Genomic DNA, 21,588 nt, shown 5'->3' with positions numbered 1-21,588 from the left:
ATACAGGCTGGGATAAGAATCTGAACTTAAAAGGCTTACTGAAAAAAGAAGGTCTTCAATAGATGCCAAAAAGACAGTAGAGGCAGCACCTGTCTTGTACATAACAGGAGGGAATACCAAAGTGTAGGTGCCACCATGCTAAAGGCCTGATTCCTATATTGTGCAGACCAGACCTCCTGATGAGATGATATCTGTAGGAAGCCCTCTCACAGACTGCAGTGATCAGTTGGGAATATAAGATGATCTTTTAGGACAGAACTTAGTCTGATCCCAATAAGGCTTTTGTTTACATTTTTAAGACTAGCAAACAAGCAGCCAATACCTCTGACTGCAGCTCTTCATTATTGGTGCATTTTTTTCTCCCAAACTTCTTGAATATTATTTCCTTCTGTACTGCATTTGTGGAGATAAATGCTCTCCTAATGGACCCCATCTCTCCAGACCTTCTTCGTGGTGACCTTATGTTTGTGAAACCCTGTTCCACTTGAAATACTGAGGGGGCCATCATCACAGGCTTTTAAGTGGGCTCTAAAACCTCTCTTATTTAAAACTGCCTTCTCATAACAAAGTGTTTTATAGAGTGCTGGGTTAGCGTTATTCAACTGGTTTTCTTCTTACTGGACTGAATGTTGTTTGTGATTGGTGGTGTTGCTGGTTCTTGTTGGTGGTTGTAATTGTCAGGGCTGGCGCCAGGCATGATTGGACCCGTGGGCACCAGCCTGCCCAAGCCCACAGTGCCGTTTGCTCCAACACCCCCTCGTGATACAGGCGGCACGGGGCTTATATAGGCCCACCTGCCCCATTTACCTCTGGCATCAGTGTGCCCGCACGTCTGCCCTCACTCAAAATGGCGGCACTTCTGTGGGCTGCAGGGGCCCTCAGCTAGGCCCCAGCCTGGCCGCTCACTGACACTGGACCTAGTTATTGTCATGGTATTTTATGGTTTAAATTGATTATTGATTGTATTGTGAATGTGTATGCTGGAAGCCACCTTGAGATGGTTTGACCCTAAAAGGTGGCCTATACATATTTTAAATAAATAAACACTCCTCCATTAATCTTACTTCTGCCTGCAGTGGAGGTAGCTTGGTCTCTCTATAGTAATTTGGGATTCCCATTGGATCTCATTGGCTTGATGCTTGAGGAAAAGGGAGTCCAGCTGGACACTGCAGCTTTGGACCACCTGGCTCAGGAAGATGCTAAGGTAAGACACAAATCTTTCTTCTTTTGTGAGTCCCATTAATCTGCCTCAGACTTCTTTCCCTCTGCCCGCTCTTCTTAGAGGCATTCATTGTGGAGAGCTGTAAGGCAGGGTCTTCCAGATGATGTCCCATCTCAAGTCCCATCAGTGCCAGGGAGCATGGAGTTCTGGTACAGCAGCATCTGCAGGGCCACAGGTTCCCCATCTGTGCCATATAAGGCTTTCACTAAAGAAGCCCCACAGCGTGCTGCAGAAGTCCAAAATGCCCAAATGAGATTAATTTTAAAATCGCCTCCAAAATTTAAATTCTGTCCAAAATCAAACCAGAGTCAGTGTTCACAGTAAGTTTGATCAGTAGTACAAAATATCCAACCTTCTTCCATGTCCTGGACCTGCTCTTTGAAATGGCTGTTGCATTTCGATTCCTTCTCACAGGGCTGTGCTGCAGGAGCAGCAAGGCTGGAGTGAGAATTACGGGGAGTGGCAGAATCTCAAAAAATTAGATTTAAAAGGGCAGGGAAGACCTGAGATTCCCAAGAGTCCAAATTTGGGACCTAATGCCAGATTGCTTGTGGGCCAAAGACTTTAGAGCTCTGTGCACAGGTATTTTTTTAAAAAAATCAAAATATGTGCTTAAGCTATCTCCAAATTGTGCTGTCTTCTTTTCCAACAGCGCAAAGCTCAGTCACAGCAGGAGGAGAGAGCTGGGATGCAGCTGAACGTACATTCGTTGGCCAAGCTCAGGCAGGATGGTGTGCCTGCTACTGATGACTCTCTGAAGTTCGCCTATGTACTTGGGCAAGATGGGAGATACGGTAAGGACTAATTGTGCTTGAGGAAGATGCAAGAAAAAGTACTCTGGAGAAAGAGTTCCGATTTGTATCCAAGAAACCTCTGCACCCCACTTTATATGTCTGGCATATTCATTCATTTGTTGTACAGAGAATGTACTGTATTTGCTTTTTAAACTAATGTTTATCTCAGCCCATGACCAGACAGAAACTGCTTGCGATATCATAGCTCAGCAAAGTAATTTCCATAATCAGCTGTAATGCTTGCAGGCTCCTGGTTAATACATATATGTTCGATGCCTTTTCCTCTCTGTTGAGGAAAATGTGCATATCAGTAAGAAAGCATCTGTCATTGAGGTCACAGTAAGGATGTGAGGATAATGGAATTTGCTTTTTTCTGAGTATCAAAAAAGTATGGATATAACATGCTAAATCTGTAACTGTTGGTTACAGTGACTGGTTAGCAGTTGTTAAAATGTTACAGTTCTCTGGTATCCTTTACTAGGGAGCAGAGCCAGCTTTCACGTGATTAATTTCTAGCATGGAGATTCATGCTCACTGTATTTAGTACATTTGTATCCCACTTCCAAGGAGCTCAAGATGGTGTACATGGTTCTCCCCTCCCCATTTTATCTTCACAACAACCCAGTGAGGTAGGTTAGGCTGAGAGACTGTGACTCTCCCAAAGTCACCCAGTGAGCTTTGGGATTGAACGAGGATCTTTACCCTGCTCTCCCTGGTCCTGGACCAATACTAACCGCTATACTGGCTCACTTGAAGAGAAGGAGTGCATACTGTAATGTGACATTAAATATGTGCGTGTGTTGGGCTGATTATATGCATGGGGAAGTAAACAGTGGATATGGCCATTAGGGTTAAAACAGCCACCCTAATGTTTAATTCAAGTTCATGTCAGCAAAAGTAGCTCAGCAATCTGTCCTATGTGATAAGAGATTATTGTATTAAACCCCTGCCAACTTCAGCTAGATACAGAGCTGTCGGACAATATGAAGCGGAACACTCCCATTGATAGATTGCAGTTGAAACATAGTAGGTTTCTGGCAGGACAAGAAAGGCCTTAGTTTATGCCTGTTCAGGTACCTGTCTATACTGCAGCAAGCCTCAAGATGTCACTATTTCATACATAACACAAAATGGGTTTAGAAGTATTTGTCACAGAAGCGGAATAAAGCTTGAATGAGTTCACTTAATCAGTTTAAGTTTATCTTATTGCCTTTGGCTCCCATTGTTAAGTAATTGCTTGGCTGAAGACAGAATGATCTCTGAGAGCTGATCTACAGTGGTGATTTCACATGCTCAGACAGGGGCTGTTTGTGTGAAAAACAACAAAGGTATTGGCTGTCAGGTTAACCAAAACAGCAAGTTCTCTGTGCAGCTGAGACTATAGTTGCACAGGCCTAGGATCTTTGTTTAGGTTTTAGGTGGGCATAATATTAGTGAATTTCCTGGTCTTAATAGCTAACCAAAGTCGGCATTGCCAAGACTCTGCCCTCCCACAATAGGAGAGGGGTGAGGTCTTGTCTTTGTTGGCGTGTTGAGCTTCTAAGTTTCTTGGAGTGTCCCCAAAGTACACCTGACATGAACGGGTCCCCTCCTCTCAAACTTGGGTGTGTGTATGCAGAGTGTGTTGTCTCTGCCATCATGCTGCACTTTGGAGGTGTTCCTCGGCATTGCCAGATACAAAAGGATCTGATAACAGATAATGTGAAAGCCTTTTGCTTGAGACCCTGGAGGGCTGCTGCCAGTTACAGTAGACACTGCTGAGGCAGATGGATAAATGCGACAGGTCAGACAAAGGCAGCTCCCTGTCCTCTGTGTTCCTGGGTAGCACAACATGGATAAGCTTCAGCCATCGTGAGTTTGGACGGGGAAGGGTAGAGTTGAGTGAATTTATGAGTCCCTGTTCACTCCACATCTTTACGATCCAGTGCACAGAGAAGTTCACGTTATCTCCTGGTAAAACCAGTGGTACTTCTGTGTACTTAGTGCAATAATAATTCAGTGAGGCATTGAGGTATTGTTACTGGTTCCTTCAAGGGCACTGGACTTTGAATTTCTTATATTTTTTCTCACTTGCGTGTGCACACACACATACACACAGGATAGGTATGCTGGCCCATAAGAAAACCAGTGTCCATAGTTTGGTAATGCCTTTATTGGGACCGATCAAAAAGCCATGAAAATCTGGCAAGCTTTCAAGTTCTCCAGACAAAATAGGGCTGGGGTGGGGAACCTCTGGCATCTGAGCCAATCACGCCCCCCTCAAGGGGTCCAGTTTAGCCCATGAGTCCATTTTCCCCAAGCCATGTCTCCTGGGTCACCAGCTGATATCCCTAGTGAGGGCAGGCATTTGAAGGCGTGCTCCCATCAGCGATGGGCAATCAGAGCACCCCTTCAGTCTCCTCCGCATTTGAAAGCCCTGCAGTTTGTTTTAAAGTCCTGAAAATTGGGGCTTCAGAGGGAGGCATCACCTGACTTCACTATGATGGCAGGTGACTAACAGGTGGGCAACCCCACTCATCTGTCAACTCTGGCCTGCCAGGGTTGGAGAGATGAAGATCTGGCCCTCCAGCCAGAAAAGTTTGCCCACTCGAAGGAGAAAAATTAGGCTGCATATTAATAGCCATGAGGTCTGCTTATGGGTTGAACTTCAAGATGGAGGTTGCAGGCTAAGTCCATCTCAGGTGCTAGGATATGAAGTTACCTAGGATTCTGGGATAAAGAAGCAACAGCCGTTGTCCCCATTTTTGGAGGGTCCCTCCTCCCCTACCTACTCCATCTCGGCTGCTCATTGAAAGCTATAAGGTTTGCTATGGTTGCAGCAGTGTATCATAGAAGATAGCAAGTGGCAAACTAGGACTGTTATGGTTTGTAACAAGGGAAGCCATGAGCAGAGCTGGGCCCATGAGGGTTCCCTGCCTATTAAGCAACAAAGGAAAACTGCTCTTAGCTCAGATGACTAGGCCTATACTTCTGTGTGTGGGAGGTTCTAGCATTTGATTCTGCTGTACTATATTAGAAGTGGAGTGCAGCAAAATGACAGTAGTAAAATATTGGTTTGGGTTTCAAAGGAATGTCTTCTTTGCCAGTGTTCCTGAATGCTTTAAGTTCTGTTGTTCTACAATGTGAAGTATCTCATTCTAAGATAACTGGAAAGTTTCCTGCATGACCTCAGGTGAGTATCTTATAATTGTAAGGACAGTGCAAAATGCTTGGCTGACTGTTTCAGGCTCCAGATGGCCCAAGTGACTTGACCACCTAAGAGAAGTGTGGTGTGATTTTTCTTCCACTCTTTGCAGTGTTCAGGCCATGTCAAGCCACTGTCCTCATGCTGTACAAAGATGGGTCTCTCCAAAAGGAAGTTGCTGGAGGGCAACACTGTGGAGTTCTTCTAGACAGGACCTGCTTCTATGCCGAGCAGGGTGGCCAGGCACCTGATCAAGGCTACATGGTGTGTGCAGCGCAGCAGGTAGGTTTCTTCACTGACCAGATCTGAAATGGACACCCCCCCCCGGTTCCTGTCTGTTCTGTTCTGTTAAGCTGGGTACGTCCTTCCTGAAAAGGCCCACCTTGGTTCCAGTTACTGAACAGCTTTACCTGCTTGTCTTTCTTTAGCTATTATTCTTTGTGTCTTGGCTACTATACTAGATAGAGATAAAAAGGAGGGGGTAAAGCTGTTGTTTGGTAGAAATACACTAAGGTAATTCTAATGCATCAATGACATCTGCTCTGTAGCTAGGCTAATACACCATCATCACTTCAATAATGAAGTGAAAGGTTTCCTCTGCTACCTTAGACAGTTCTTTGTAGCAGATTATTCTGTTGTGAAAAATTGATAGGAATTCCTTTGTAAGTTCATTGGTATCATCCAGTAGTGAGCCAAGTAGGTCAGTCTTGAGCACAGGTTATATGAGGTCACTGCAGATCCTCACACATCATTACAGATCTTCATTCGCCTTTGCTGGCAAAAATGCTAGAGAATTCATTGGTGGATGTGAGAGATCTGAGTCACACAAACAGCTGTAGGCAGCATTAATGCTGAGCACAGGAAAGACTGCCTTCTTTGCATTCCATTTTGTATTTACCCTAGAGATTAATTTATGAAACAAACCTTTTTAAAAGCTGCCAAAATGATCTGAGTTCCCTGTATTCCTCTAGAGATCCACACTGGGAAGTGAATCAAGAATCTGCACTAAACTTTTCATTTGTCTGTTTCTGCTTTTGAGGATGTGCTTTTCCCTGTGGTATCAGTACATGCCTCAGGTGGCTATGTGGTTCATGAAGTGATCGTCTCTGAAACCCTGAAGGCTGGGGACCAAGTGCACCTCTTTGTGGATGAGGTAATAGTCCTTGCTGGATGAAGCCAGAGAGTTCCTGGTTCTGTGCTGCACATGTGCCACACAAACAGATCATACTGGGTGGGAAAGTTGTGAAAAAATATTACACCATAACCAACAAAGAAGATTTTGGGGGCTGGGACTTGAGTTCTAATTTTACCTCTATTCACTTTGTTCTCTCACACAGTATTTTCCTTTCAACAAAACCTCTTACAATTCTTAACTAGCATATAGATGTTGGATAAAATAACTTGTATCCAAGAAATACAGAAATTCTATGAAATTCAAATCCCTAGGAATTCTCCTTTGCACATCTCACTAAAGTAAGTACAAAAGCAGATTTCTCAGAGGATGCCTTCCTTGTTTCCAGCATGGTAGACACCATACTTCTGGCTTCAATTCTAGGCAGTTACTTGGGAGAACTCAGCAGGCTTTACTTTGATTGCACTGTTAATTAATCGGGCAGTTCTGCTAATGCTTCATAGTGGGCTGGTTAGCTGGATTGCTAACCAGAAGGAAATGTTTAACATAACTTTGTTCTTTCAAAACAAAGTGCCCCTCTCATGAATCATTTATTTTAATATATGAAGTGCTTTTGATTCTTGTTCCTTATAACGGCTATTTGAGGGAGGTCATTATTATAGTCCTTTTTGAAGGCATTCTCGTGGAATAAGCTCTGTAATAGAAGTGAAATGTAACATCAGGGACTTGACATGTGTTAATGCAGAATCTTTTAGGCTGGTTTAAGCCTGCTTTTATTATTTAGTCTGTGTTTTTGTTTTTCTTTGTTAAATAAGGGATGGCTGATGGTTGGGGCTACCAAGGAGTTTAATTAATCACTGTTGTGTAGGGAATTTCTTGGAAACCAAGTGTTGTGGATATAGAAAGGATCCAGTTTTTTCTTTGGTTGTACACTAGAAGACTTTTTTTTAATAGGAATAATGGGAAAATAGCCATGAAAGCAGTACGTTCTCAGGTGCTACCACATCATATGCATAGGCATTGTCCCATGGCATACAGTGGTGGTATATTGTGGAGAAGGTGGAGCCATAGCTCACTGATAGACAATGTGCTGAGCATATAGAAAATTTCAGGTTCTGTCTCTGACATCTCCAATTACAACCAATCTAAGTAGCGGAATTGGGAAAGACCCCTGCCTAAAAGCCAGCCGGGTAGGAGGATCCAAGGTCCAACTGCACATAAGGCACTAACATACTCAGATGTTCATTCTAATAGTGCTATGCATTCATTGCACCCTTCCCCCTCATCCTGGAAAACAATGTAATTCTCACTAGTGTTCCTTTCTTACCCAGGACATTGTTTTTGCTTTCAGGCCCAGAGATTGGCCTGCATGACAAACCACACTGCCACCCACCTGCTAAACTTTGCGCTTCGCCAAGTCTTGGGAGACAGCACAAAACAGCGGGGATCACATGTGACTGCTGAACACCTGCGATTTGACGTCAGCACCAAGGTGACCGAGATATCAAAATCTCTTGTATTAGAGCAGTGAGGGCAATGTAGCATGCAGTGCCTGTGAAGTCAAGCTGCTGTAGGAGTCAGCCCAACCCTTCCTCTCTTCTTTTGGTGACTGTGGAGCTGGGCCATAGTCTGGGCTAATTGTTACACTGTGGGCTGCAAACCCTAGGCTAACTGGGATCTGGCTGGTGAAATTGTCTGAGAGTAGCTCTGTGGGGTGATTGGGATCCTTTGAAATTCCCTAAACAGTGTTTCCCAACCCTTGAGTCCCCAGATGCTGTTGGACTACACTCCCATCAGCCCAGCCAGTATGGCCAATGCTTAGGAGTGATGGGAATTGTAGTTCAGCAACATCTAGGGACCCAAGTTGGGAAAGGCTGCCCTAAAGCACAGAATATGTTTCCCTTTGTGAAAGAGTATACAATTACTGGTAATCCTGACCCATATGTTCCTTTGTGGTAGATGAACAGAAAAGGAAACAGCGCTTGCCTCTGTATTTGTCTGCTTCTGTGTGAGTATAAGTGGAAGGGACTGTATGCCATATAAACCAGAGAGCTGTAAAGAGTGAGGAAGAGTGGTGCACAGGGTGTAATTTTAGAGTTTGGAACTTTAGAACAGGGCCTCAGTCTGCAATATTTTTGATAATCCATTTCGAAGATAGACTTTGCCTCATCTTAACTGCTCTGGTGAGTGCGTGGTGCTTCCTAAAGCAGATAAAGGAGCTGATTTAAGTTTTGACAAGGTTCTCGTAGCCAAAGATGATGATGAGTGTTCTGGAGCAAAACTTGAAATACCATGGTTCAGCATGTTAGCATTAAGAACTCTTCTTGTCTTTGCCACATAGATGGGAAAAGTGAAACATAAAAGTATGACCCAGCATAGCATCCTGGAGACCAGACACCTTTTCATTTGGACTCTAGCCATCTTGTAATACTTAATTCCTCCTATCACATAACATTGCATCATTCTGATGAAAATATAATCTACTTCACCAGGCACCCATAAGGACACAGCAGCTGCAAGACATAGAAAGTGTGATCCAGGAGGTGATCAAAAGGAATGAGGTTGTTTACACAGTAGAAGTCCCCATCAAGATGACAAATGATGTGCAAGGACTCCGGAAACTGGATGAAGTAAGTCAAGGAGGACGGCAACCAAATAAAATGTCTTAATTAATTGAAGCAATACTCAAAAAGGTCTCAAAGGGGATGGGCAATATGGCTCCTGAGACATTTCTGCATTGATTACGGACAAGTCTTTGTGTTCCTGAAACTTTTTAATGTAAACTTCTGGTCCTTATGACCATAGAGATGATGCATTTCAAATGTGATACCAAAACTAATAAAATATAGGAAATAAGGGGATGAAGAAGCCCTAGTTCACAAGGAGGTTGGATCCAGACCTGTTATTCTGTGAATGGAAGTGAGTCAGATCCAGTGGAGGCTTTCACTCTGCAGAATGGATTCTCCCATGGGTGGAAGAGGGGAAGTGACTTTCACTGATACACCCACCCAATAGCCCCTAATACCACCTCCCATGCTGTTCCTGAGTCTTCTCCAAACCTCCAGAGCAGGTTTTGGGAAGATTATAGAGGGCTGTGGAGAGGGTCGAGAGGGAAATCAGTGGGAAACATCTGTACCCTCTTCCATCTGCAGGAGCTCGCAGTGCGGCTCTAGATCCAACTCTGTATGGTCTGATACATACGATTTCTTAAACTATATATCCAGTGCCATTCAAAGAGTGACGATGTGTATGTATTTTTGTTTTGCATTTGAGAGTAACTTTTTCAAATGAAGAAATATTGCAGAATAAATATAACACTGCTTGAAAAAGCTGCAAGCTACACATAACTCTCATGTTTATTACAATATATTATAATGTGGATCATCTTGCCAGGATAGATAGATCAAAGGGCAAATGTATGCATTGGTTTCTCTGATTTTTGGTGCATTTGAAGGGGGTTTTCATGAAAAAGCAGCGTGAAATAGTCAGCATGTTCCTAGGGATACCCAGAAGAGCGGTAATCTTTTTTGGGAGGAAGTCTTGTGTTGTAGAATTGGGGTGGAAAGGCTGTGAGCCTTCAGATGTTGTTGGACTGCAACTCCCATCATTCCCAACCATTGCCCATGTTGGCTGGGGCTGATGGGAGTTGTATCCCAGTAACATCTGGAAGGCCACAGGTTCCCCACCTCCCTTGTAGAACACAGAGGTGGTGGTTTGTTTACAAAGCAGGGCTTGTGTGTAATCTGCTTGTTCTCAGGATTGCAGTACACAATGTGTGGTGGAAGCTTGGATGGCTTTAAAAGAAGATTAGACAAATTCATGGAGGACAGGGCTATCAATGGCTACTAGCCATGATGGCTGTGCTCTGCCACCCTAGTCAGAGGCAGCATGCTTCTGAAAACCAGTTGCCGGAAGCCTCAGGAGGGGAGAGTGTTCTTGCACTCGGGTCCTGCTTGCGGGCTTCCCCCAGGCACCTGGTTGGCCACTGTGAGAACAGGATGCTGGACTAGATGGGCCACTGGCCTGATCCAGCAGGCTCTTCTTATGTTCTTATGTTCTAATGTCAGGAGCAAAGCAGAGCTGCATAAGACTAAAGCTGCCATAGGTCTGCATAACTCTTTGTGCCTCTGCTAGAGTTGCGGTTCCTTGGCTCATGCCTCCCAATACCCATATCCATCCTCTTTTCACTTCCCTAGCCACAAAATGCCAAACTCTGTGAAAACTTCAGTGCTGGAAATTCATGCAGCATAAGCATGGTTGCTAGTCATAATGGCTTTATCCTATGTCCCGGATCAGAGGCAGCGTGCCAGTTACTGAGGAACGACAACAGAAGAGGACTATTGCCCTCATGTCCTGTTTATGAGTTTCCTTGGTTGGCCGCTGTAACAAATAAGATGTTGGACTAGGTAAGCCTTTTGGTCTGATCCAGGAGGGCTCTTGTTATATTCTTATAGGAAAACAGGAAAATTGCAGTGAAAAATTTGGCTAGTTATTAATTCAAAATATGTCAAATTCAACCATTCTCACCTTCTACCCACCTTCAGCAGCAAATGGTGCTGTCCAATCCATTGGCAGCATGCAAAGTTCTTTCCTCCAGTCTTGTTTCTGTGGGCCCCCGGCTCTCTGCCTTCAGCCCTGCTCTGCCTCTTGCAGTTGTACTCCAACCCGCCTGTACCTCGGCCTTCTGTGAGGGTCTTCCCTCTGGCCAAACCAGCTTTTCACTTATCTGGGCTGCTTTTCAGCATTCTCTGACCAATCCTCAGAGATGTGAACGTTTCTGAATGTTCTATCTCAACCCCTCGGCTTTTCCTTTTTTTTAGCTTAGATAAAAGGCAGCTGAAATATCTGTACCACGATAGGAGTGTATAAATTATGAATAGTGTAGAGAGCAGGTACAGAGAGAAGATGTTCATTATTTTCCAAAGCACTAGGAGCCCACTTTCACAGTGACCTTTTGGCATGATAGCCACTACCATAAATAGAAGTGATCAGGAGATAACTGTGTGAGCAGAACTTTCTGCATTCACCTTTAGCAGAATTCAGAGTATACTGCCATTTTTCAAACAACCATGTCAGCTGGTGGTAGCTGCAGCTCACCAGAGGTGCAAACCCGTGGTTACCATGCTGTGTGTGTGTGTAGGGCGGGAGGTTTAATAGGCATTCAATGTCATTCAGTGAAACTGACTGGCAGTAGGATTCAGTAGGAAGCCATTTTTTACATAGAGCATAATTTACAACCTTGATGAAGTTTTTGGGGTGCTGTATCCTTATAAATAATCACACAGGGCCTGCAGCCTTGTAAACAACCCTGCAAAAAGTTACTAGCCTACAAAAAAAATTACTAGGCTTTTGGAGCTGGCAGAATAGGGATGAAGAGCTGCACTACTACCATTTAGCTACTGGGCTAAGTTCAGGGTGCTGGTTTTGGTGTATAAAGCCCTGTACAGCTTAGGGCTAGGATACCTGAAAGATCTTCTTACCCCTTATATACCCAGTTGATCATTGCACTCTGCATACCATCTCATCAGGAGACCTGTGCTGCACAGCATAGAAAGTGGACTCTTAGTGTTGTGTGCCATTGGAGACTTTACCTTAGTCTCCTTCTTTAACAGATTGCTATTAAGTGTCTAGCTACACTTTCAGGCCACGTTCCCATCTAAACTTCTCTTAAATAGTCCACATAGGCAGAATTACTTGAGCACCCTTCAGGGGTCTCCTCTTTCACAGGCTCTTGGTTTTGGACCAATGTATAACTGATGAGTGTTACACACAATTCATCTACCCCTCTACCCCCATGAGGTAAATGAAAGGCTATACGTTTCTCCACCAGCTCTTCCCTCTTCATTGTCAAATACTCCACACATTACTAAGAACTCACAAACTTTACCAAACTATTATCTATTATTCCCCACACAACCACACTGCTTTCTGGGGACTTCCTCTTGTTTGTATCTCACCGCAATTGGCACCACCTGTCAGATCTCCTCTCTTGAGCTGGTCCCGGCACGGATCTCTCACGATCCCACCACTAGGTGTCACTACCTGACACACTGGAAAGCAATGCTGCCCTGAGACTTTGCCTTAGTCTCCTCCATTAACAGATTGCTGTTGAGTGTCTAGGTACACTTTCAGGCCACAACCCCACCCCCACCCCCCGTATCTTTCTGTCTTTAAAGACTACAGCCCTGGGTTGCCTTTGGATACCTGCTGCTGATATACTAACCATTCACCACTGCCACCATAGATACTGGTTCCAGCTTTGGTTTTTGCTCTGCCCACCCTTCTCCTTTGTATGAACCCAGCCAAGGATCAGGTGTGTTGATAAACCAAACAGATTTATTAAATAACACTGGGAATAAACAAGATTACTTTGAATTTAGTTGTCATGTGTGTGGTTACATATAAATGATCTTCAACCTATTATAATTTCTCTTACTTCATATACTTTAGTCCTAAACCTGCCTCACTACCCATCTAAATACACATCCACCCCTCACCCTCTTCAACTCAAAACTAGAACCAAACCCCTGACCAACTGTCATTCTCCCATATATACATTCAACCACCCAGGCACACAGCATTCCTCAACATTCCATCACATGTTCCCCCCCCCCCCAACTCACTCTACTTACCATATTTAACTTACAAAACCGGCACTTGCCATAAATATTATACAAACACTAAAGGGGCATCACATTGTGCACCTAACCTTCAGAATTAAATATTAGACAGGTGCCATCTCTGTTGCCTTTTTTGGCGCCATCAGAAGACCTCCTCTTTCAACAAGCCTTTAGAGACCTTATCCCAGCCTGTATCTGTATTGAAATTGTTTTTAAGACTTTAAAAAAAATGTATTTAGCATTTTAACATTGTTGATAAATAAATAAATAAATAAATTGAAAGGAGGGCATCTTAAAGAATATCTCTCTGGCCCCAGAAGTGTTAGCCAACTATTGCCCAGTGGCAAATATCTCCTTTTTGGGCAAAGTGGTAGCAGTCAGCTTAAAGCATGTTTGGAAGAAACTGATTACTTGGATCCATTCCAGTCTGGCTTCAGGACTGGCCGTGGCACTGAAACTGCCTTCATCGCCCTGGTTAGTGACATCTGTTGGGAGAGTGATAGGGGGAGTGCAACCCTGCTCATTCTCTTTGATCTCTTGGCAGCTTTTGATACGATTGATGACAGTATCCTTTTGAAACATTTCAGGGAGGTGCAGGTTGGGGGCACTGTGCTTCAGTGGTTCCGCTCATACCTCCAAGGCTGCTTTCAAAAAGTAGTTATGGGAGGCTACTGTTTGGCATCATGGGAGCTGTTCTGTGGCGTTCACAGGGTTCCATCTTGTCCCTTATGCTATTTAACATCTATATGGAGCCACTGGGAGCTGTCATCAGGAGATTTGGAGTAAGGTATCATTAATATGCAGACAACACCCAACTCTATCTCTTTGTTCCATCTGATCAGGAGAGGCAGTTGAGCTACTAGACCAGTGCTTGGAGATGATGATGGTCTGGATGTGGGCCAGTTAATTGAGGCTAAATCCTGAAAGACAGAGGTATTATGTGTCCAGAGTTCTCATGTCTGGGAGGTGGAGAAATAGCCTGTTCTGGATTGGGTTGCACGCCCTTGGAAGGGGCAGGTCTGCAGTTTGGGGGTACTCCCAGATCCAACTTTGTCACTGGAGGCTCAGGTGGCCCCTGTGGCGAGGAGTGTTTGTTTCCAGCTCCAGCTGGTTTGTCAGCTACAGCCCCTCTTAGAGATGACTTGGCCACAGTTCTCCATGCTCTGGTAACTTCCAGATTGGATTATTGCAATGTGCTCTGTGTGGGGCTGCCCTTGAAGATGACTCCAAAACTTCAACTGGTTCCAAATGCAGCAACCAGATTACCGGCTGGGGGACCCTTTAGATCTCATATAACCCCTGTTTTAAAACAGCTGCAGTGGTTGCCAGTTGGTTTCTGCGCCCAATTAAAGATGCTCATGCTAGTGTTTAAATGACTTAAGTCCCAAATATCAAAGACTACCTCCTTCCCTGCAGACCCTCTCAAGTGTTGAAATCAGTTCTTTTGATAGTTCCATCACCCTTGGAAGCTCAGGGAGTAGTCTCCCGGGAGAGGGCCTTCTCTGTAGTGGCTCCTAAGTTGTGGAACTCTCTCCCCACCGAGGTGAGTCTGGCAACTCCATTGTACAGTTTGATGAATACTGAGGAAGGGCCTCTTTACCCTGACCTGAGATGTATATTTTTAGGACCCAGCCTATTTTGTGATGTTATGTTGTTTTTAATGCTGTATTTTAAAATGGTTGTAACCCGCCCTGGGATCTTTGGGTGAAGGACAGGTAAATATATATATATATATAAAAATAAATAAATAAATAAATAAATGTCTATGCTGAGCAGGGAGGAGGCTTCCCCTCTCCAGCAGCCTACGTGCTTTCTACGCTGGGCACAGAAGGGACAGCTCACTCCATCCCCCTCTTCTAGCCCACTTACTCACTGGCATGCAGGTATGGGCCAGCTTGTCACAGCTCTCTTTAGAGCAGTCTTACAACTCTTCAGATAATCCAGGGTTCCTTCCCATGCCCCCTTTTTTTCAGGTGTATCCCGATCTGGTACGTGTGGTGTCTGTTGGCGTTCCAGTGGAGAATGCATTGGCCCAGGAGTCTCTAGACTCCTTGCATGCCTCTGTGGAGCTCTGCTGTGGAACGTAAGTGTCATCCTTCCTCTTTGTTTTTGCCTCGCTGGGCATTTTGCAGGATGCCTCTCCCGTCCCCTTCTCTTAGCCTCAGGTTCAAAGAGAGGGCCAGAGCCTGCATCACGTCTCTACATTACACCATCTCACTCTTTTTAAAAACAGCTTTTTAGTGTGGGGGGATTTTCAGCACATATACAATTTTTTCACATAGTACACAGATAAGTAGTAAATAACATAACAATAACTTCCCCACCCCCATGGAGTTCCACATCTGTCTAATTTTCAATATAAGGGTCAGTCTTTTGTAAGTCAGTACTGCAGTATATGACTCCTAGTGTTACTTCTTTATCTCAGCAATGCTGTACCACTGTTGACCACCTTATAAATCAGCAATAATTGTCGGTTGATTAAAGAGCCTTACCTAGCAGTTACTACATGCATTTTTTGCAGACAAGACACTTCCAATTTCTTTGTAGCCTCCCCAAGGAGGAGAGAGGAAGCTGGTTTTTAGAAGTGCTCTTGAAAAGCAGAATTATGTTTTTTTTTTCTTGGCCATTTGTTGTCTCCTTGACAAACAGCAAATGTCAAATAGCATAAGGCTATGACACAATGGGGACAATGGATATAGTAAGCAGCTAATTTTAGGTATTGAGATGTGCCCTCTTTTCAGCACACTACCAACTTCTTTTACTGACAGTGTCTCCTTGAAGGTCTTTCCCACCTGTTACCTGGAATCGACAGGAGAGCTGCTAGGGGTTGACCCCGAGACCATTATATACACAAAGTCTGTTCTCTACTGTTGAGTTACAACCCCCATCCCAAAACAAAAGACTGGATTTGATGGCAATGCTGACACCTGATTTGTTTCTCCTGCCCAGGCACCTTCTGCAAACAGGAGCTGTACAAGACTTCACTATCATCTCTGAGCGGCAACTGGTTAAAGGAATCAGCCATATTGTTGCCGTGACTGGAGACCGAGCGAAGCAAGTAAGACCATAATAGAAAGGCTGGCTGGCTTTTATCTGATGGTGCTGATGCTCTGTAAGGATGTCCACAGGTCATGTGTTGCTGTTTTGCTCTGCTTCACTGCATGATCTGCGGAGGGCTCTATGAGTCTTTCACCTGCCTACACTTTCTCCTCCCACTCCAACAGTCACAGCTCTTTCATACCAGTTGCCTCCATTCTTCTAATCACAAGCAGATGTAGTGGTTGTCCTTCTCTTCTGATCTCATAGCAGGACTGCCAGAACCTAGTGCTCTTTTTTCACTCTCACAATCTTCAAATTGCTCAATTCGGAATCAGTTATGCAAGCTTACCTTATTTGTGTAATCATTCGTTGTGGCAAGGGCTCCGATTGTGAAGGGAAGCAGGGGTCACTCTCTATGGGTGGCAAATGGAGTAGGGGAGACAACAGAGGGGGGATGTAAGCAGACAAGGAGCTATGGAGGGCATAGAAGCTTTACTGCCTGATTATTGGAAGCTCCATATAGACTCCCTCTGGTTCCAACCATTGAGCAGATGTCTTCCAAGATTGGCTCCTGTGCTTCGCTCCTATTTTGGGCAAGGGCATTGTGGAATCAAATGGATCTCTTTCAACATCCTTTTTTCTTCTTCTGATGCTTTTCATAGTATTCCACTTCACTTTTGAAATAGGGTAATGTACTCCATATTAGCACTGCAGCACTAGTGTTTGAACACTGGCCTTTGTTGCTCTGATCTCCTTGTTCCCCTCTTCTCTCTCCCTCCCCCCTGCCTTAGGTGATCATTCTTTTGCTCTGTCTCTTGCCAAGCAATAACCCCATCCGGCTGCTCCACCAAGTTTCCCGTTGCTCAGAGCAAAAAGCCCTGTGAGCTTTGGTGCGCGCTTAGCAAGGAAGCAACATTATGTGCTGCCTTCTTGTAGGCTGCAGGCGGCAAAAGATTAAATTATTCTTGAGAGTTGTATTTTTGCTCTGGCACTGCTGTTGCTTGTCTAGTCATTTCTCGTCCGGTTACATTTTTGACAAGGCTCTGCCTGCCACGGAGGAGGGAAGGCTTCAGGGGGGACTTGCCCAGACTACTGAAAGCACTGACCCAAGACAGCTTTATGTCCGTGGTTCATGTTCACCTGCAGTTTCCTTTTATGTTCTGCTCTCACTCAGGCCCAGGTGAAAGCAGATGAAAGCCGCTACGGCGATATCTCTAAACAGGCCTTGCAGCACGAAGCCAGACAGGAAACAGAAAGCTTCTGCTTTCCTGGAACTGGAGCTTAATTCTTCTGTTGCTCTGAGTGGATTCAAGCAGCCATTTTGACGCTGTACAGTGGAATCTGCATCTTTTTCCTAGGTCAAGGTTAGGGAACCTGTGCCCCACCCCCAATATTGCTGGACTAGAATTTCCATTTTCCCTGAGCATTGGCCATGTTGGCTGAGGCTGATGGGAGCTGGAGTCCAACAGCATCTGGAGAGCCACAGGCCTGCCATCCCTGCCATAGATGTAGCACACAAATCACACTCTGGGATATAAATTGGATAAATAAATGCTACATAGCTGAATACAGCTGGTATAGCACAGTGGGGAGGAGAGCCTGGCTGGGAGTCCAGAGTCTGCGTGTTCAAATCCCCACTCGTGTCTCCTGGGTGTCAAGGTCCAGCTAAAGATCACCCCACAGTGAGTGGCTCAGGGGATACGTGCCCTGCCACCTGTGCAGCCGTGGGCAAGCTGCATAGTCTCAAGGAGCCCAGTTGCCCCCCAGCTGGCAGTTGTGGACATGGAAGGGGCTGGCTTGTGCAGCTGTGGCAAGCTGAGCAGGCCCTAGCCAGCTGGGGAGGACTAGCCTCAGAGGGAGGGAATGGGAAACCCCCTCTGAATACCGCTTACCATGAAAACCCTATTCATAGGGTCACCATAAGTCAGGATCGACTTGAAGGCAGTCCATTCCCATTCCACATAGCTGAATGATAAAGATCAAAGTGTGGACTTCCGGGAAGGGTGACTTAGCCTGTGCCTGCTTTTGAGACGGGCTCCTGCCTCAAAAGAAGCTTATTCAGATATATCAGTCAGTTTTTTCTTTTTTTTTTGACTGATTAAACTTCTCCCGGGTAGGGAGAAACGAAGAGATTAACCTCAAAGCCTATTTTTGTTGGGACGACCAGATCTCATTAATTTATGGGACGAGGTCCAGCCGACGAAGGTGGGACGGATTTTCAACAGCAAGCTCTATCTGTTAAAGCGAACGTTCATCTTATCTTCTAAGAGAGAACGCACTAACAGGCAAGCACCCTTCTTTCTATATTTTTCTTTTACTTGACTTAAATTGTTGCTGTTTAAAAGAGATTTGCCAGATTGATCGGTTTTTGACATCTCACTGGGGAGCCGTAACTTCTCTCTGCTACGCACTAATTAATAGCTTATCTCTGTTTTTGTTGCAAAAAGCTGTCCTGGATTTGCATTCTAAAGATATACACAGAAGAGGGATTTCTATTCCAGATTTTTATTTTGAAAAATATTATACTGTTTTGAGACTACTCTCTTTTTGGTCTATTTTATTTTGACGAATCTGTTTCTTGACGATTGCCATTAATTGTTTCGATCCTGGGAACTGCATTTTGTTTACTTAACTATTGGAGAGATAAGGCTGTCTGCTCTGTTTATACTGTGATGTCACCAAGTTTGGAGTATTAACCCAATTGTTGCTGAAATAAGAAGTGGTTTTCCTATATTTTTCTTTTAAAATGGCAATTAAGAAAGTGGCTGAGAATCTGGAAATAACTATGTTTCAGAAAATAATGGATGAGATTGAGATAACGAAAATTGAATTGAGTAAAATGAAGCAGGAGATTAAAGATATAAGGGTCCCTGTGAGAGAGGTGACCCTGGAAGGGGTCCCTGTGAGAGAGGAGACCCCGGAGATTGGAACAGGGGTCCCTGTGAGAGAGGAGACCCTGGAGACTGGAATAGGGGTCCCTGTGAGAGAGGAGATCCCGGAGATTGGAACAAACGTGGAACAGGAACAAGATTTGGAGTCTATGGACTTTAGAAATAAAATCTATTGTTTGGAACTCAATGTTATCTCTGAAGAAATTAATGAAGATTCTAGAGATAAAGTTATCAATGGCATGGATTATCTTTTGGACTGGAATGATGTGATGGAGCCCAATATAGAGAAAATCTATGGAATTAACTGCAGCCATGTGACAATGGAAAAACTTTTAAGAGATGACCCAGTGTATTTTGAAAAAAAGAACAGAGATATGATTTTACAGCAGTATTTCAGCAACCTATTCAGAATGGATGGCAAGAAAATATTTGGGATAGAGGTAATTCCCATCAGACTCTTACTATATGACTATGGCTTTGACAGCAAGATTATTATGGAATACTGATAATGGAAGATTGGATATTGAAATTACTGGACTTAACAAGACTACTGAAGATGGAAGATGGAAAATGGAACTAATAGAGATAATAGAACAATGGCTACTGAAATTACTGAACCTAACAGATTCTGATGTGATGGATTAATTGAAATGTTTATTTTGACTATGGTTATGACAATAAGATTATCATAATTAGTAATGAGATGGATTAATCGATATGCTTATCTGGAAAAAAAAAATTGATAGATATATTTCTTAAAGAATTGAAACCTCTCTTTGACTTTTTGTGGAAAGAATAAAGTAATGTTTATGAGATTTGATGATTAAGTAAGATAACTACTGGAGGAAAGTGATTTTATAATATGACTTAAGAGACAGGATTGTTATATATTATAGACTTATAACTGATTTGATCTTTGACAAATGGGAAGTCAATATTTTACTCTTTATTTTTTATTTTTGTTTTTTTTTTTCTTTTTTTCTTTTTGTTTAACTATTTTTGATTTTGTTTTTTGTCTTTGAATGTTTTATGATTTTGTTTTGTATGTTTTATGAAAATCTGAATAAAAATTATTGAAAAAAAAAAAGATAAAGATCAAAGTGTTAGGGCGTGTCGGAAGGCAGAGCTGGGGTCCCAATCCCGGGGAGCTGGATCCCGGAGAGTTGGGAGAAGAGTATTCGGATGGATGGCAGAGGGAAGGGGGAGGAACTTCCCCCCTTTGGAGCGAAGACGAAACAGAGGAACTGCCAGTGATAAGGTCGCTTAGCAACGGGGAGCCTGAGCCCTCCCTGGACATTCTCACGCCTCCCCCTCTTTCAGGCTCAGAGCAAGAGGGGAAAGAGGGAGGGCTGCTCACAGCCGAAAAGCAGGGAGGCAGTTTACCATCAGCTCCTCCCCTATCCCCCATCCTGGAATCGGAAACTTCAGAAGAGGAGGGGGTGATGCTTCCCCCCTCACCGCGCACACGCAGACAGCTGAAAAAACAGGAGAGAAGGGGGGGAAGGCGGGCAGTACCTGAGGGGCAGTTAAGGAGGAGCGAAAGATTGCGCGCCCGTTTGGCCCCTTCTTAAAGAACAGGCGGGAAGAAGTCCCTTGCTCTGTCAACTTTCTCCCAATGCCGCAGGACCTGTATCCCTGTATTGCTTCATGAGAAAACGCAGTCTTTGTTTGGACATTACCCTAATAAAACACGAATTAACTACAGCCGTTGGTCTGGTTCCTGAGTCACATCCTGGGCCTGACAGCTTGACAGAGCCACCTAAATCACCCTCAACGCTCTCTTCACTTGACTGGGACAAGATGTCAAAGGGAGCAGCGGGGGGGACGAACCCCACTTCTGAGACGGAAGAAGTGGAACTCTTGAGGACTAAGGTAGCTGATTTGCAGACGGATGTTCAAGCCCTGCTAGCAGCAGTCAAGGCGCTGAAGACGGATAATCAAACCTTGAAGGCCACGATAGACCAGATGCGAACAGCCCCTCCAGCTGCCGTAGTAAAGGTTCCCATTGGATTGCCCCCAAAATACGCAGGACAAAGTGATCAGTTGGCAACCTTCGTGGCTCAATGTGAGTTATATCTGGATGTCAGGCACACGGAATTTCCAGACGATGGGGCTAAAGTAGCTTTCGTGATTAGCCTCCTGGAGGGAGAAGCTGCAAAATGGGTGACTCCGTATCTCGTGAGAAAGGATACTGTCTTAGGAAGATACAGAGGATTTATACAGGAGATGACCGAGATGTTTCAAGACCCGCAAAGGGCTGAAACAGTAGTGCGGCAACTAGGCGCTCTGAAGCAAGCTAAAGGGACTGTTTCCGAGTACACTAACGCTTTTAAAATTCTGTCCCAGGAAACTGGTTACAATGACGCCGCCCTGATGTTTATGTACCGGAGTGGATTAAATGCTGAAATCCTGGATGAGTTGGCCAGGACCTCCCCCCCCCCGCTGACCTACCAGGGCTCATCCGGCTATGCCTACAGATAGATCACCGGATGGAAGGAAGGCGCCTGGAAAGGAAGCAGGAGGTCCCGAGATACTCAGCCTCGACATCCCGCAACAAGACCCTTCCCACTGCAGGGATGGCAGGTAATGCAACTGAGGGACAGGGAGGGGCTAGGCCAAGACTGTCGGAAGAAGAAAAGGAAAGACGACGCCGGGAACGTTTATGCTTTTATTGTTCAAAGCCGGGCCATGTGGCCAGAGACTGTG

At 44.5% G+C, this 21,588-nt stretch overlaps 1 protein-coding gene across 3 annotated transcripts in view; it reads left to right on the top strand.

The window, feature by feature from the left end:
• AARS2 (alanyl-tRNA synthetase 2, mitochondrial) overlaps nt 1–21,588 on the top strand; it is a 48,836-nt gene that overhangs the window by 14,906 nt on the left and 12,342 nt on the right. For all 3 annotated transcript variants that reach the window (XM_061624870.1, XM_061624871.1, XM_061624869.1), the window contains 8 exons: nt 1,077–1,204; nt 1,875–2,016; nt 5,313–5,482; nt 6,240–6,353; nt 7,684–7,824; nt 8,825–8,962; nt 14,926–15,035; nt 15,902–16,010. In XM_061624870.1, coding sequence (XP_061480854.1) covers nt 1,077–1,204; nt 1,875–2,016; nt 5,313–5,482; nt 6,240–6,353; nt 7,684–7,824; nt 8,825–8,962; nt 14,926–15,035; nt 15,902–16,010 — 1,052 coding nt within the window. The remainder of the gene's footprint in view (nt 1–1,076; nt 1,205–1,874; nt 2,017–5,312; nt 5,483–6,239; nt 6,354–7,683; nt 7,825–8,824; nt 8,963–14,925; nt 15,036–15,901; nt 16,011–21,588) is intronic.

The sequence above is a fragment of the Rhineura floridana genome, chromosome 4 (assembly GCF_030035675.1).
Source record: "Rhineura floridana isolate rRhiFlo1 chromosome 4, rRhiFlo1.hap2, whole genome shotgun sequence".
Taxonomy (NCBI): domain Eukaryota; kingdom Metazoa; phylum Chordata; class Lepidosauria; order Squamata; family Rhineuridae; genus Rhineura; species Rhineura floridana.
The sequence above is the reverse complement of the archived record's forward strand: the minus strand, read 5'-3'. Positions and strand labels throughout refer to the sequence as shown.